This window comes from Salmo trutta, chromosome 38, assembly GCF_901001165.1.
Source record: "Salmo trutta chromosome 38, fSalTru1.1, whole genome shotgun sequence".
In the NCBI taxonomy this organism is placed as follows: domain Eukaryota; kingdom Metazoa; phylum Chordata; class Actinopteri; order Salmoniformes; family Salmonidae; genus Salmo; species Salmo trutta.
The window spans coordinates 19,866,320-19,882,567 of NC_042994.1; the positions used below are offsets into that span (position 1 = coordinate 19,866,320).

General features: G+C 41.6%; 1 protein-coding gene across 1 annotated transcript in view; it reads right to left on the minus strand.

Annotated features, from left to right (window-relative positions):
- Positions 1–7,388, minus strand: part of LOC115178300 (heterogeneous nuclear ribonucleoprotein L-like) — a 54,997-nt gene extending 47,609 nt beyond the window's left edge. Inside the window, exon 1 of the mRNA XM_029739412.1 lies at positions 6,987–7,388. Coding sequence (XP_029595272.1) covers positions 6,987–7,181 — 195 coding nt within the window. The 5' untranslated portion in view covers positions 7,182–7,388. The remainder of the gene's footprint in view (positions 1–6,986) is intronic.
- Between the last annotated feature and the right edge of the window lie 8,860 nt (positions 7,389–16,248).

Consider the following 16,248-nt stretch of genomic DNA (forward strand, 5'->3'; position numbering starts at 1 on the left):
AGAGATCGAGAAAGAGAGAGATGAGAGAGAGAGAGGATTCCGAGCATGACTCTTGCGAGGTTTGATGGAGACGCGAGCGAGAGAGGAGGAGAAAGAGAGAGCAGAGCGACTGTCCACCAAAATAATACCAAAATATACACTTGCTTTATCGACTTCCAAAAAGCATTTGATTCTATTTGGCATACAGGACTGTTCTACAAAGTTATTGAAAGTGGTGTAGGGGGTAAAACATATGACATAATTAAATCAATGTATACTGGCAATACGTGCAGCATTAAAATTGGTAAGAAAAGGACAGAATTCTTTAACCAGGGGCGGGGCCTTCGTCAGGGTTGCAATCTGAGCCCTGCACTCTTCAATATTTACATTAACGAATTGGCCACTATTCTAGAAAAATCCTCAGCCCCTGGTGTTAGTCTCCACAATTCAGAAGTTAAATGCCTACTCTTCGCAGATGACCTATGCCTGCTGTCACCCACAGCACCTGGCCTACAGCAGAGCCTGGACCTGCTAGAGCAGTACTGCCAGACCTGAGCCCTGGCAGTAAACCCCAAAAAGACTAAAATAATGATTTTCCAGAGAAGATCCAGATCTCAGGGAATTAGACCAAAGTTCTCAATTGGTACAAAATATATAGAGTACTGTACACACTACAATTACTTAGGTTTAAAAATAAGCTCAACTGGACACCTTAATGAGGCAGTGAATGAACTGAGAGAGAAAGCACGCAGGGCATTCTACGCCATTAAAAAGCAAATTCAAATTGAAATACCTATTAAAATTTGGCTAAAACTAATTGAATATGTCATTGAACCAATTGCACTTTATGGCAGCGAGGTGTGGGGTCCACTTGCAAAACAAGATTTCATCAAATGGGACAAACACCCCATTGAAACCCTACATGCAGAGTTCTGTAAGATTCTCCTACGTGTCCAGAGGAAAACTACAAACAATGCATGCAGGGCAGAATTAGGCCAATATCCACTAATAATAAAAACTCAAAAAAGAGCAATTAAGTTTTGGAAACATCTAAAATACAGTGACCCCCTCTCATATCATTACCAAGCCCTGCAATGCCAAGAGCTGAGCAAAGAAAAGAGTCCCCTCATCCAGCTGGTCCTGGGGCTGAGTTCACAAACCTGTTCTACTAACACACTGAAGCCTCAGGACCAGAACATCCAATCAATCAGAATAAACCAAATTACAACACAGTCAAAACAAAACTTCATTGCTTATTGGGAAACACAAGCACAAACACAAAGCAAAATGCAGTGCTATCTGGCCCTAAATCGACAGTACACTATGGCTAAATATTTGACCATGGTTACTGATCAAAACCTTAGAAAAACCTTGACAAAGTACAGGCTCAGTGAGCACAGCCTTGCCATTGAGAAGGGTAGACACAGGAAAACCTGGCTCCCTGTAGAGGAAAGGCTGTGCAACCACTGCACAACAGCAGAACCTGAGACGGAGCTGCATTTCCTGACAAAATGTCAAAAATATAAAACAATTAGAGAGTGTCATTTCCCCAAATTTGAAATCCTTATTCAAGGTTTTAAAGACCTCTCTGATGAGGATAGGCTACCCATCCTGTTGGGGGAGGACGCAGAGAGCTGTGGGTTGGCAGCGCACTACATTGCTGCCTGCCATAAGTTGAGGGACAGTGTCTGACAGACCAATAAACCTGCACATGTCCTCAACTGTATGATTATTGTTATTGTTGAATGTATGGTTATATTGACCGTTGGTTATTGTTGTTACTGTTGTCCCGTTGACAATTTTTGATTCTCATTTTTATTTATTTTTTATATTGTAAATATCCAAAGTAAGCTTTGGCAATATGTACATTGTTACGTCATGCCAATAAAGCGAATTGAATTGAATTGAATTGAATTGAGACAGAGAGAGAGAGAGACAGAGACAGAGAGAGAGAGAGACAGAGACAGAGACAGAGAGAGAGAGAGAGAGAGACAGAGAGAGCGAGAGACAGAGAGAGAGAGAGAGAGAGAGAGAGAGAGATTTAAAATAAACCATCTTCAGCATTGAACCACCGTAGGTATTAGTTAGTAGTATTTCTTCAGAGGTGAACAGATGCTTGCTTTGTAACTACCTTTTGGGGGAATGTGAAAAGCAAGCTGAGAGAACAGAACAACACACAGATTCCCCTTGGAGTCTCCTGTATCTCAGCTCAAATGTAGGTTTTTTGTTTCTAACGATTGCCTGTCCTTGATACTCATCTTTATGACAGGATTAAAGCACACGATTTGAGATTTTATATTGACCGAAGACAACACTGGATCACTTTCACTGCAAATCAGCATACTTTATACAGGTACAGGCCAAGACAAGACTGGTTGGTATACTTCAGTCTGCCTCAGACTGACAGGATCTCAGAAGGAGGCAGAGACAGAGGGTTCAGCCCATCTTTGACATAATTGCCAATTCTACGGTGAAAGAATGCCGCTGAGACTCTGACTTTTCCACTTTAAAAGTATGCCAAACAAAAACAATTGATTGCAAAGTTAAACAAACCATCCAACTTTAGGACTTTCCACAGAAAATTTGACAAAAACACATTTACTAGAAAAATTGTGTGCAGAGTAACAGAATGCTGTTAACATTTGCCTCAGTTTATTATGTGACCACATTTTCCCCCAAAAATGTTAAATAATGTATCTAATCCGAATGAATGTTCAAAGATGTCTGCAGAAAGAATGGGGTGTCAGCTATGATAATGCAACTCGAGTTTGAACAAAAATCTATTTTGGTTATTGACCTTCAGTAAGTGAAGTGGATTTAACACCCAGTAACAAAATGATGGTAGCAGAGTGACATCATGGGTCCCTCCCTGATCTGTACTATACAGAGATGCATGGTGATGTATTCTGAATAGGTACACAAAGGTAGAACAACGATATATGCTCCTTTGCATGTTTGGGTATTATTCTACACACTAACAATAATTAGAATGAGCTCAGCCCCCAAATAATACCGGACCAAAGCAGTGCCAAGTTTGGACATCACAGTAGAGTGCAGTACAGTACAGTATAGTACAGTACAATGCAGTAAATTATACTGTACTTTACTCTAGTGTGCTCTACTGTACTGTACTAAACCCTTCTCTACTGTACAGTACAATACTGTACTTGATTGTACTGACCAATACTATACTATACTGTACTTTTTAAAAATGGAGCCAATTTGTTTTCAGCACTTTTATTTCCATAACTGATCAAAACTTGTTTTCTCATGGATCTCTCTTGTCCCTCCACAGCAGATATATGGTGAGCAAATATGTTTGGAACATTGAATCGCAATAAAATCACAGTATGGAATTGCAATACATATATAATTGTGAAAATCGCAATACATATCGTACTGGCACCTAAGTATCATGATAATATGGTATCGTGAGGTCCCTGGTAATTCTCAGCCCTCGGTGTCAATAAGAGCTGGAAGGGGTGAGATTAACTGGAGAGAGTGTAGAGAGACAGAGAGAGAGGGAGGAGCTGTCCAGACTGTTTTCACACTCCTCGTTTGACCATGAGACAAAAGGAGAAAGAAAACAGTTATGAACTGGACATAACAGTGGAAGCGAGGACAGTAGCAGGTAACCCATCTGTGATTTGTGACTACTATGAATTTCCATTGCAGCCAATTCAGTTGCAGTCATTCTGTTACTGATTTGGTGACAGAATAACACGCTTTAATCACTTAATATATCATAAACCAAATTGTTATTCGTAAAAACACTATAACTAATTAGTAGGTCTACCGTTACTTGTTACTTCTGGGAACATTCATTATCCTCTCTCATGATCGAGAGAAATTAGAACATTTCTTAAAGATATGTGGGGTTTTGGTAACAGAATGACAAAACACTAGACTATATTTCTTAAACTTACTGGAGGCAAACCATTTTGGCAAAACTAAATATAAATGATATAAGTTGGCAGGGGTCTTTACTTCAACATTATTGTCTTTTGATGTATTTCTAATAGATTTTAAGACTGTTTCTGCTAGATGTTTTCTAAGGCCCCTTTTCCATCTGTTTGACCAGAAATCAAAGCCTTTGCTTATTCCTAATGTAGAGACATTTATATATGCCTTCATTTCTCAAAAGTATCGACTCTTAGCTTTCATTTGACACCCAATTTGATGTGCTCCTATGAACTTCTCATGTTAGTGCTCATGGGTCTTTTACATGGAAATGCCCAAATCTAGTTTACGAAGTAGACCAGACAGTGGTAACCTAGCCTGGTCCTAGATGCGTTTACGCGATCTAGAATAAAATAGAATAACATTTAGCAGAAATATAAATGCAAGGAAGGCAGTCAAAGTAATTTACAGTAAAATAATTACACGTGTACAGGGAAAAATATAAGTTTGTAGCGTTAGAGTTAATGTCCATAGTTAGTATGGATATTGGAATATAGTCCCAGTCATAGTTCACCCAGAGCTGTGCCACCCAGATCCACACTGAAGCTAACTTCTTCTTAACTTCTTAGCCAAACTGCCGCAGTCCTATCTCCGAAAGCAGGTTCCATGCAGCCCAAAGCTGAGGCTTTCATCACATTGGTATGAGCCGCCATTTGTAACATGCTATATTTTGTGTAAATTATTCATTCCGTGCCACAAAATGCAAAAATTGCTTTGTTTTGTGCCCACAAATGCCAAACGGTTATACACTGAAACCCCATGAGGGACTGTCTTCCTCCCAAATGGGACCCTATTCCCTATATAGTTCACTACTTTTGACCAGGACCCATATGGCTCTGGTCAAAAGTAATACACTATAAAGGGAATATTTTGCCATTTGGGACTCATACCGTGACTCAGAGATTCATCCCGGCATCTGAACAAAAGCTCTGCCGCTCACCCAGATGTTTATCAGCCAGGGCCCTTGGCTTTATGAGATAGTGCCTAGTGTCGCGCCAGTAGTGGCATTACTACCATCCAAGAGACCACAATGTAATTCCCTCTTTGCATATGCCATTGGGATATGATTAAGAATGCAAACTGCACCTCAAACTATCTCTCCCCATCAAACACACCAACGAGGCTCATTGCTAGGCACGTAACAGAAATGTTAATGTTCTGTTGGGCCACGATAAGGCCTACCGTCACCCACCTAGGCTCTTTTGATGTGCTTGTCAGGGCTGGGCATCGCTGTCACAAAGGGGACACTGTCTGGCTCCATTCCAAATGGCACCCTATTCCTTATATAATGCACTGCTTTTGACCAGGGCCCTGATATGCAGCCTCTGTCATTGCCCAAACTGAGGAGATATACTGAGGAGATATTGTTCCAAAGCTAGGTAGAAGATTGATATACCAATAAAAGTGTAGCGAATGAAACCATATCGGAAGTCTCCACTTCCACCTTCCTCGTGCCAATAAAAAATGAGAGACAATCAGTGACATGGGGGTGATGGTGATAATCCGTCAACAGGCAACCTATCAAAAGAGGAGCAAAGACAAACATGTCACCATGCTACTGTTGAACACAGGGGAGGTGTGTGATGTGTTCAAGTATATGCCAAAGAGGAAGAGTGTTCCTTCTTGATTTGACTTTTTCTAAAATGACCAATTTGAGGCATCAAGGCAAAGTACACAAAAATCTATTTTATTTTATTAACCCTTATTTTACTAGGTAGGTTGTCTAAGAACACATTATCGTATTACAGCAACAGCTTGGGGAAGGGTTTTCCAATATCCAAGATTGAGAATATTTGGGCCAGTTTTATAGACACAGATTAGGTCTAGTCTTGGACTGAAAAGCCCTTTCAATTGAAAATCTCCATTGAGAATGCTTTTTACTCCAGGACTAGGCAACAAATGTTTCAAATTCATGTTTAATTTATTTAGACTGTGGGTCTTTAAGAAATGCCAGGAGGGACACAAAGGTACTGGTCCACAGTTTGCACAAGAGTTTGTGTTTTCGGTTGATTGGAGAGTGACAGCACTGTCTGTGACTTCACAGGGGGCAGCGAAGGTTTAAAACGGCCAGATAACCAGTGCTCACCCTGTATTGAAATGGTTACATTTATCTTACAGCTCTCTCTGGAGATGGACCTGAAGCAGCATGTGTGATTTGGAATCCTGAGCAAACCCTCCTGTATTTCTCATAAAGAATCCTAGACCACAAATCTACATATAGAATACCATGGGTTTTGAAGTCTATTTCAGCATGTGGATAAACATATGTCTTCATACTTTTGTAGATAACTATGTAAATACATATTTATGAGGATAATATTACGTTGTGACTGTGAATGTGGGTACATCAGAGCATCTCTGTCATCCTCTTTGGTGAAACAATGTTAGCCTTGGGTGAGAAATGGGATATGGTTCTTCACAGTGACATTCATCCAGATAATAAATATCTTAAGCCCCAGTTCATAGCGTTTGTCTAAACGTAGTTAAGCAAAGACACCCACGGATACATTGCTTCGGGGGACAGTCTCTAAATCGATGAGCGCTGATAACCTGCGCATTATTTGTCTCATTATTATTGAGACAAAATAGATTTCGGGGACACGAATGTAAAATCAAATTACGGGGTAACGAAGTTAAATAGCGTGCTTCGTTCGGTTGAGAACTCCCAAGTCGTGTGTTTTGATAGACATGAGCTACTGTACACAGCTCCACACACCTTCTATAGTCTATGTTTTAATCTTCCATTTTTATTGTGTATGCTTTCTAAAGAAAGTGTCATATATTTGACACAAATCTCAATTGTCATTATTGGAAATCAGTCCTTAAATAATCAAGTAGCCTTAAGATTCTCAAAACTGCGGCTGGATCAAAGGCCCATCTGCCAATCCTAGTCCAAAAAGTTTATTGAAGACTGTCACTTGCCCAATAGATGTATGAGAGATAGGAAACAACACTGACTTTTTTATTTTAATATGGTCACTTTCTTTTTCCAAGACAAGCATCCATCTAAGGAACATAAGGCAATTAGCAATGCTGTCTACACCCACCTTTCTTCCAGACCCATATTTTTTTGTTGACCACCGGGCCCGGTTTTCCCCGGGGGTCCCCGTAGCATCCTCCTCGTCTCCTAGCAGCCCCGCGGAAGCTGTATCTGAATCCTCTCCCTCCTCCACATCCATCGTCTTGAGACGCTTAGGTGCGCTCTCGTATTCCCCTTCCTCGTATTCCTCAATGAGAGACATTGTTGATGAATACAATTTTTTTTTTTTTGGTGTTAGATGAATTCACCACCTGAGAAATAAATCACAAAAAAAGCAGTCCAGAAAGTTGCATGCATGTGGCTCTACGATACAATGTCGACCAAGCGAACTGGAATTCTGACAGCTGTGCGCATTGACGGTAATGTCACCCTCCAATACGCCCCCTTCTTGTGCGTGCATCTTCGTTCTTTTGTTCACATTGCAGATTTCTTTCCATTGGACAACCTTTGCTTCTCTTCTGAATACAGTCATTGATTGGCTATAGGGGTTATGCGTAAAAAGCGAAGATATGATAGAAGCTTCTGTATCGCGAGCCACAGTCTGTACTCTACGTGCATACCATCGAAGAGTGGGCCACTAGGCCTAATTAAAAGGTAAACAATTAAGCAAATGTATCCCATGACACTTTACATTTTAGTCATTTATTAGATGATCTGACTTACAGCAGCAATTATAGTTAAGGGACCGACGTACACAGTCAGCTCGGGGACTTCGAACCAGCGATCTTTCAGTGACTGGCCCAATGCTCTTAACAGCTAGACTACCTGCCGCCCTACTTTCACATGCAAATAGCACATCATTTCTATAAGCAATCCATAGGCTATTAATCAAGGTCTATTCTGTAATTACTATGTAATAGTAAGGTACTATTAGACTTCGAGCTATACAATGATGAAAACAATCTAATTATTATTAAGTAACTGGTTCCACAGGCTTTTTTTGGTTTACTCAACTTTTCAGTCCAAGTGTTAGGCCTACCTGAACACAAAAAAAATGATTTGGTGCACATTTATCTCCCCAAAAATGTATTTGGGCATCTTACCTAAAAGAGGCTGTGGAACCAGCAGGGCCGGTTTAATGCAGGGGCTTACCGGGGCTGAAGCCCCTGGGCCCAGGCCGTGGGGGGCCCAAGAGGCAACAATTTTGAATTTAAATAAATATATACAGTACCAGTCAAAACTATGGACACACCTACTCATTCCAGGGGGTTTCTTTATTTTTACTATTTTCTACATTGTAGAATTATAGTGAAGACATGAAAAATAAGAAATAACACATGGAATCATGTAGTAACCAAAAAAGTGTTAAACAAATCAAAATGTATTTTATATTTGAGATTCTTCAAATTAGCCACCCTTTGCCTTGATGACAGCTTTGTACACTCTTGGCATTCTCTCAACCAGCTCATGAGGTAGTCACCTGGAATGCATTTCATTTAACAGGTGTGCCTTGTTAAAAGTTAATTTGTGGAATTTCTTTCCTTCTTAATGCATTTGAACCAATCAGTTGTGTTGTGGCAAGGTAGGGTTAGTATACAGAAGATAGCCCTATTTGGTAAAATACCAAGTCCATATTATGGCAGGAACAGCTCAAATAAGCAACGAGAAACAACAGTCCATCATAAGACATGAAGGTCAGTCAATCCAGAAAATTTCAAGAACTTTGAAAGTTTCTTCAAGTGCTGTGATGAAACTGGCTCTCATGAGGACCGCCACAGGAAAGGAAGACCCAGAGTTACCTCTGCTGCAGAGGATACGTTCATTAGACTTACCAGCCTCAGAAATCAACAATTAACTGCACCTCAGATTGCAGCCCAAATAAATGCTTCACAGAGTTCAAGTAACAGACACATCTCTACATCAACTGTTCAGAGGACACTGCGTGAATCAGGCCTTCATGGTCAAATTGCTGCAAAGAAACCACTACTAAAGGACACCAATAATAAGAAGAGACTTGCTTGGGCCAAGAAACATGAGCAATGGACATCTGTCCTTTGGTCTGATGAGTCCAAATTTGATATTTGTCTTTGTGAGACGCAGAGTAGGTGAACGGATGTGTGGTTCCCACCATGAAGCATGGAGGAGGAGGTGTGATGATGTGGGGGTGCTTTGCTGGTGACACTGTCAGTGATTTATTAAGAATTCAAAGCACACTTAACCAGCATGGCTACCACAGCATTCTGCAGCAATATGCCATCCCATCTGGTTTGCCCTTAGTGGGACTATCATTGGTTTTTCAACAGGACAATGACCCAAAACACACCTCCAGGCTGTGTAAGGGCAATTTGACCAAGAAGGAGAGTTTGACCAAGAAGATGGAGTGCTGCGTCAGATGACCTGGCCTCCACAATCACCCGACCTTAACCCAAGTGAGATGATTTGGGATGAGTTGGACCACAGGGTGAAGGAAAAGCAGCCAACAAGTGTTCAGCAAAGTGGGAACTCTCTGACGACTGTTGGAAAAGTATTCCAGGTGGCTACCTGGCCAAGGGTAGCCAAGAATGTGCAAAGCTGAGTGTGCAAAGAGTGTGCAAAGCTGCCATCAAGTCAAAGGGTGGCAACTTGGAAGAATCTAAAGTCTAAAATATGTTTTGATTTGTTTAACACTTTATAAGTTACTACATGATTCCATATGTGTTATTTCATAGTTTTCATGTCTTCACTATAATTATACAATGTAGAAAAAAGTAAAAATAAAGAAAAACCCTTGAATGAGTAGGTGTGTCCAAACTTTTGACTGGTACTGTGTATATATATATATATATAATGGAAATATACACGGTATCTATTAGATATACAGTATATGATTTATATTTTTTCACATCAACCGCCAACCACAGGAAGACTTAGGAGCCCGCTCTCAATGAGTGTAGACAGCCTGCAGCCTGCTGTCACTCTGCTAATCATCAGATAGGGGAGAAGAGTAGATAAGGAGCCACGTGGGTAACTGGTGGACCCTGCCTTGATTGGGTAATTGATTAATAATTAAAAAAAACTGAATTAATAAATGTGACTGTATCGAATTGCTTCTTAGTGCACGGATTTGTTTACAGAAAATGATGTTGTGCCAGGAAGGGGATTTCTTAACCTGGCCCTGGTAGGGAAACTGTTACACACACACAGTGCTTTTAATATACAATGTAAACTTACATATTTGAGACACATGATTACATTGTGCATGTTCATTTATACAATCATTTGCATTTAACATCTCCTCAACAAGGATTTGAACTAAGAACCTCTTGGTTCATGACATTCCGATCATCCTGCTATGCCACCATGTCTGTGTCAGTTATCACTTAATCTGACTATTCTCTCATTATTGATTTGATTTACTTTTTTTCTGCAATGTTAGGTTTTTCTGTATAGTCTAATGTTGATGGGACATATTGCTCTGTTTTAATGTTACTCCTTAATCACTATGATAAATAAAATATATTTTCTGGAGTGTACTTTTAACAGAGCTGAGATTTACTTTGAAGTGCAAAGTGTAGCAATACAGGTGAAATAAGTAATTGACACAGTATCAAAGCAGGAAGATTGGATGGAATGCCGTAAACCAAGATCTGGTGATTTCAAATCCAATGTTGAATATGAATTACTGTCTAAATGAACATGCACAATGTAATCATGTATGTAATCATTGCATGTTGAAAGCACTATGTGTGTGCAACTAGTTCCACTACCATTTTTAGGTAAAATGCCGAAATAATAATTTCTAGTTGAATGAACATATGAGACAATTTGAGCAAACACATCATTTTAAGTTCACTTAATTTTGGCCTACAATTTCTCAAGTTGGAGCCAACACATTTTTTTAGTTCAGGTAACACTTGGACTGAAAAGTTGAGTAAGCAAAAAAAGGCTATGGAACCAGTTACTTAATAAAAATTAGTTGAAACAACTAGCTGTTGCATAACTAGTTGCATAACTTATTATAACCATTATAACTATCCTAAAATAATGCCTTTGTCAAATTTGACCATGCCTACTTAGAGTGCTACACGGTAAAATGGATTTTCTTTCAGGCAAACAATCAAATCAAAACAACATGTATTGAATAACAAATTATACATGGTTTAATTATCTATCAAGCATTTTCAGTTTGACTCTTTCTTTGTAATACAAATGTAAATGTTTATATCAAACAGTAGTTAGCTGTCAAGCAACTGAGTAACTACGCAGTTCTGTTACCATTCTCATATCTACACCAAATCAAATCAAATCAAATGTTATTGGTCATATACACATGGTTAGCAGATGTTAATGCGAGTGTAGCGAAATGCTTGTGCTTCTAGTTCCGACCGTGCAGTAATATCTAACAAGTAATCTAACAATTTCACAACTACCTTATACACACAGGTGTAAAGGAATGAATAAGAATATGTACATAAATACATGGATGAGCGATGGCCGAGCGGCATAGGCAAGATGCAGTAGATGGTATAGAGTACAGTATATACATATGAGATGAGTAATGTAGGGTATGTAAACATTATATAAAGTGGCATTGTTTAAAGTGGCTAGTGATACATTTATTACATCCATTTTTTTTATTATTAAAGTGGCTAGAGATTTGAGTCAGTATGTTGGCAGCAGCCACTCAATGTTAGTGATTGCTGTTTAACAGTCTGATGGCCTTGAGATAGAAGCTGTTTTTCAGTCTCTCGGTCCCAGCTTTGATGCACCTGTACTGACCTCGCCTTCTGGATGATAGCGGGGTGAACAGGCAGTGGCTCGGGTGGTTGTTGTCCTTGATGATCTTTTTGGCCTTCCTGTGACATCGGGTGCTGTAGGTGTCATGGAGGGCAGGTAGTTTGCCCCCGGTGATGCGTTGGGCAGACCTCACTACCCTCTGGAGAGCCTTATGGTTGTGGGCGGAGCAGTTGCCATACCAGGTGGTGATACGGCCCGACAGGATGCTCTCGATTGTGCATCTGTAAAAGTTTGTGAGTGTTTTCGGTGACAAGCCAAATTTCTTCAGCCTCCTGAGGTTGAAGAGGCTCTGTTGCGCCTTCTTCACCACGCTATCTGTGTGGGTGGACCATTTCAGTTTGTCCGTGATGTGTACGCCGAGGAACTTAAAACTTTCCACCTTCTCCACTACTGTCCCGTCGATGTGGATAGGGGGGTGCTCCCTCTGCTGTTTCCTGAAATCCGCGATCAGCTCCTTTGTTTTGTTGACGTTGAGTGTGAGGTGATGTTCCTGTCACCACACTCCAAGGGCCCTCACCTCCTCCCTGTAGGCCGTCTCGTCGTTGTTGGTAATCAAGCCAACCACTGTAGTCGTCTAGAAACTTGATGATTGATTTGGTGGCGTGCATGGCCACGCAGTCATGGGTGAACAGGGAATACAGGAGAGGGCTGAGAACGCACCATTGTGGTAACAATGCAATGTACATGCATTCTAAATGGCATGGCAGTATGGATATAGAAACATAGCTAGCCCTATTCTTTTGTATACCCCTACAATGTATACCCCTAAAATAGTTAAAGGGGCCATTTGCAGTTGCTACATCCAGATAGAATGGCGCCAGAGGAAATGGATGCTGTTTTACGGGCTCTTTACCAATTGTGCTATTGTGTGTGTTTTTTCGCGTTATTTCTAGCTTATTTTGTACATAATGTTTCTGCCACCGTTCTTATGGCCGAAAAGAGCTTCTGGATATCAGGACAGCGATTACTCACCTCGTACTGGACAAATATTTTTTCTTTAGCAAGTCGGACGCAAAGGATTTACTTCAGACACACGGAAAGACCCTCATCCCTGTCATTTGCAGGAGAAGAGATGGAGATATCCGGGATGTAGGTCAGGGTGCCTTGTAAGGATCCGACGGCGAGTGGGTAATCTGTCTCTACCATCAGTCCTATTAGCCAACATACAATCATTGGATAACAAAATAGACGAGCTACGATCACGAATATCCTACCAACGGGACATTAAAAACTGTATTATATTATGTTTCACCGAGTCGTGGCTGAACAACGACATGGATAAAATACATCCGGCCGAGTTTACTCTGCATCGCCAAGAAAGAATGGCTACCTCCTGTAAGACAAGGGTTGGCGGTCTGTGTATATTTGTAAATAACAGCTGTGGCACGAAACCTAATATTAAGGAAGTCTCAAGGTTTTGCGAGTATCTCAAGGTTTTGTGGAGTATCTCATGATAAGCTGTGGATCATACTATTTACCAAGAGTGTTTTCATCTATATTTTTCGTAGCTGTCTATTTACCGCCACAAACTGATGCTGGCACTAAGTCTGCACTCAATGAGCTGTATAAGGCCATAAACAAACAGGAAAATGCTCATCCAGAGGCGGCGCTCCTAGTGGCCGGGGACTTTAATGCAGGCAAACTTAAATCCGTTTTACCTCATTTCTACCAGCATGTTAAATGGAAAAAGGAAAGAAATCTCTAGACCACCTTTACTCCACACACAGAGACGTGTACAAAGCACTCCCTTACCCTCCATTTGTCAAATTTGACCATAATTCCTACTTACAAGCAAAAATTAAAGCAGGAAGCAGCAGTGACTCGGTCAATAAAGAAGTGGTCAGATGACACAGATGCTAAGCTACAGGACTGTTTTGCTAGCACAGACTGGAATATGTTCTGGGATTCTTCCGATGGCATTGAGGAGTATACCACATCAGTCACTGGCTTCATCAATAAGTGCATCGATGATGTCGTCCCCCGGTGACCGTACGTACATACCCCAACCAGAAGCCATGGATTACAGGCAACATCCGCACTGAGCTAAAGGGTAGAGCTGCCACTTTCAATGAGCAGGACTCTAACCCGGATGCTTATAAGAAATCCCACTATGCCCTCAGACGAACCATCAAACAGGCAAAGTGTCAATACAGGACTAAGATTGAATCGTACTACACCGGCTCTGACGCTCGTCGGCTGTGGCAGGGCTTGCAAACTATCACAGACTACAAAGGGAAGCACAGCCGCGAGCTGCCCAGTGACACAAGCCTACCAGACAAGCTAAATTACTTCTTGCTTGCTTCGAGGCAAGCAACACTGAAGCATGCATGAGAGCATCAGCTGTTACGGATGACTGTGTTTTCATGCTCTCTTAAGGATCCGCCCCTTTTTTTCAATTTTTGCCTAAAATTACATATCCAATTCTAACTGCCTCTAGATCAAGCCCTGAAGAAAGGATATGCATATTATTGGTACCATTTGAAAGGAAACACTTTGAAGTTTGTGGAAATGTGAAAGGAATGTCGGAGAATATAACACAATAGATCTGGTAAAAGATAACACAAAGAAGAAAGAAACCCTTTCTTTTGTATTTTTTTTGTACCATCATCTTTGAAATGCAAGAGAAAGGCAATAATGTACTATTCCAGCCCAGGTGCAATTTAGATTTTGGCCACTAGATGGCAGCAGTGCATGTGCAACGTTTTAGACTGATCCAATGAACCATTGCATTTCTGTTCAAGATATTGTGTCAAGTCTGCCCAAATGTGCCTAATTTGTTTTATGAATAACTTTTCATGTTCAAAATTGCGCACTCTCCTTAAACAATTGCATGGTATCCTTTCACTGTAATAGCTACTGTAGATTGGACAGTGAAGTTAGATTAACAAGAATTTAAGCTTTCTGCCAATTACAGATATGTCTATGCCCTGGGAAATTTTCTGTAATACCAACATGTTTCAAGCAGACCACCATAGTCCCTGTGCCCAAGAACACTAAGGTAACCTGCCTAAATGACTACCGACCCATAGCACTCACGTCTGTAGCCATGAAGTGCTTTGAAAGGCTGGTCATGGCTCACATCAACACCATTATCCCATAAACCTTAGACCCACTCCAATTTACATCCAGCCCCAACAGATCCACAGATGATGCAATCTCTATTGCACTCCAAACTGCCCTTTCCCACCTGGACAAAAGGAACACCTACGTGAGAATGCTGTTCATTGACTACAGCTCAGCGTTCAACACCATAGTGCCTTCACAGCTCATCACTAAGCTAAGGACTCTGGGACTAAACACCTCCCTCTGCAACTGGATCCTGGACTTCCTGACAGGCCGCCCCCAGGTGGTAAATGTTGGTAACAACACATCTGTCACAATGATCCTCAACATGGGGGCCCCTCAGGGGTGCGTGCTCAGTTCCCTCCTGTTCACCCATAGCTGCATGGCCAACACAACAGTGGTAGGCCTGAACACTGACATTGATGAGACAGCCTATAGGGAGGAGGTCAGAGACCTGGCTGTGTGATATCAGGATAACAATCTCTCCCTCAATGTGATCAAGACAAAGGAGAGGATTGTGGACTACAGGAAAAGGAGGACCGAGCACCCCCCCATTCTCATCGATGGGGCTGTAGTGGAGCCGGTTGAGAGCTTCAAGTTCCTTGGTGTCTACATCAGCAACAAACTATCATGGCTCAAACACACCAAGACGGTCGGGAAGAGGGCACAACCAAACCTATTCCCGCTCAGGAGACTGAAAAGATTTGGCATGGTCCTCAGATCCTCAAAAAGTTATACAGCTGCACCATTGAGAGGATCCTGACTGGTTGTATCACTGCCTGGTATGGCAACTGCTTGGCCTCTGACTGCAAGGGACTACGGAGTGTAGTGTGTACATCACTGGGGCCAAGCTTCCTGCCATCCAGGACCTCTATACCAGGCGGTGTTAGAGGAAGGCCCTAAAAATTGTCCAAGATTCCAGCCATAGACTGTTCTCTCTGTTACCGCACGGCAAGCGGTACCGGAGCACCAAGTCTAGTTCCATAAGGCTTCTTAACAGCTTCTACCCCCAATCCATAAGACTCCTGAACAGCTAATCAAATGGCTGCCCAGACTATTTGCATTGTGTCTCCCCCCTCTTTTACAATGTTGCTACTCTCTGGTTATTATCTATGCATAGTCACTTTAACTCTACCTACATAATTACCTCAATTACCTCGACTAACCAGTGCCGCGGAGTGCAGTGGAACAGGGGAACCCAAGAGCAGACTCAGACGAGGGGACTGGGATGAAGTAACCAAGATATTTATTGAAACACAAGGGGAAGATGGAGTGCAGGCCAGGGGAAGCTCAGGTGAGGAAACCATGTGCGGAGGCTGAGGCTGGAGCTAGAGGGGTTGGGACAGGGTAAGCAGCTCCGGGGGGAAATCCAAGGGAGTAGTAGAGTGGGGAATCCAGGACAGAGTAGCAGGATGACGAGACGTGGAACGGGAGACAGGGACCAGATTCAGAGAGGGCGGAACTGTAGTGGAGAGGAAAACAGCGTCAGG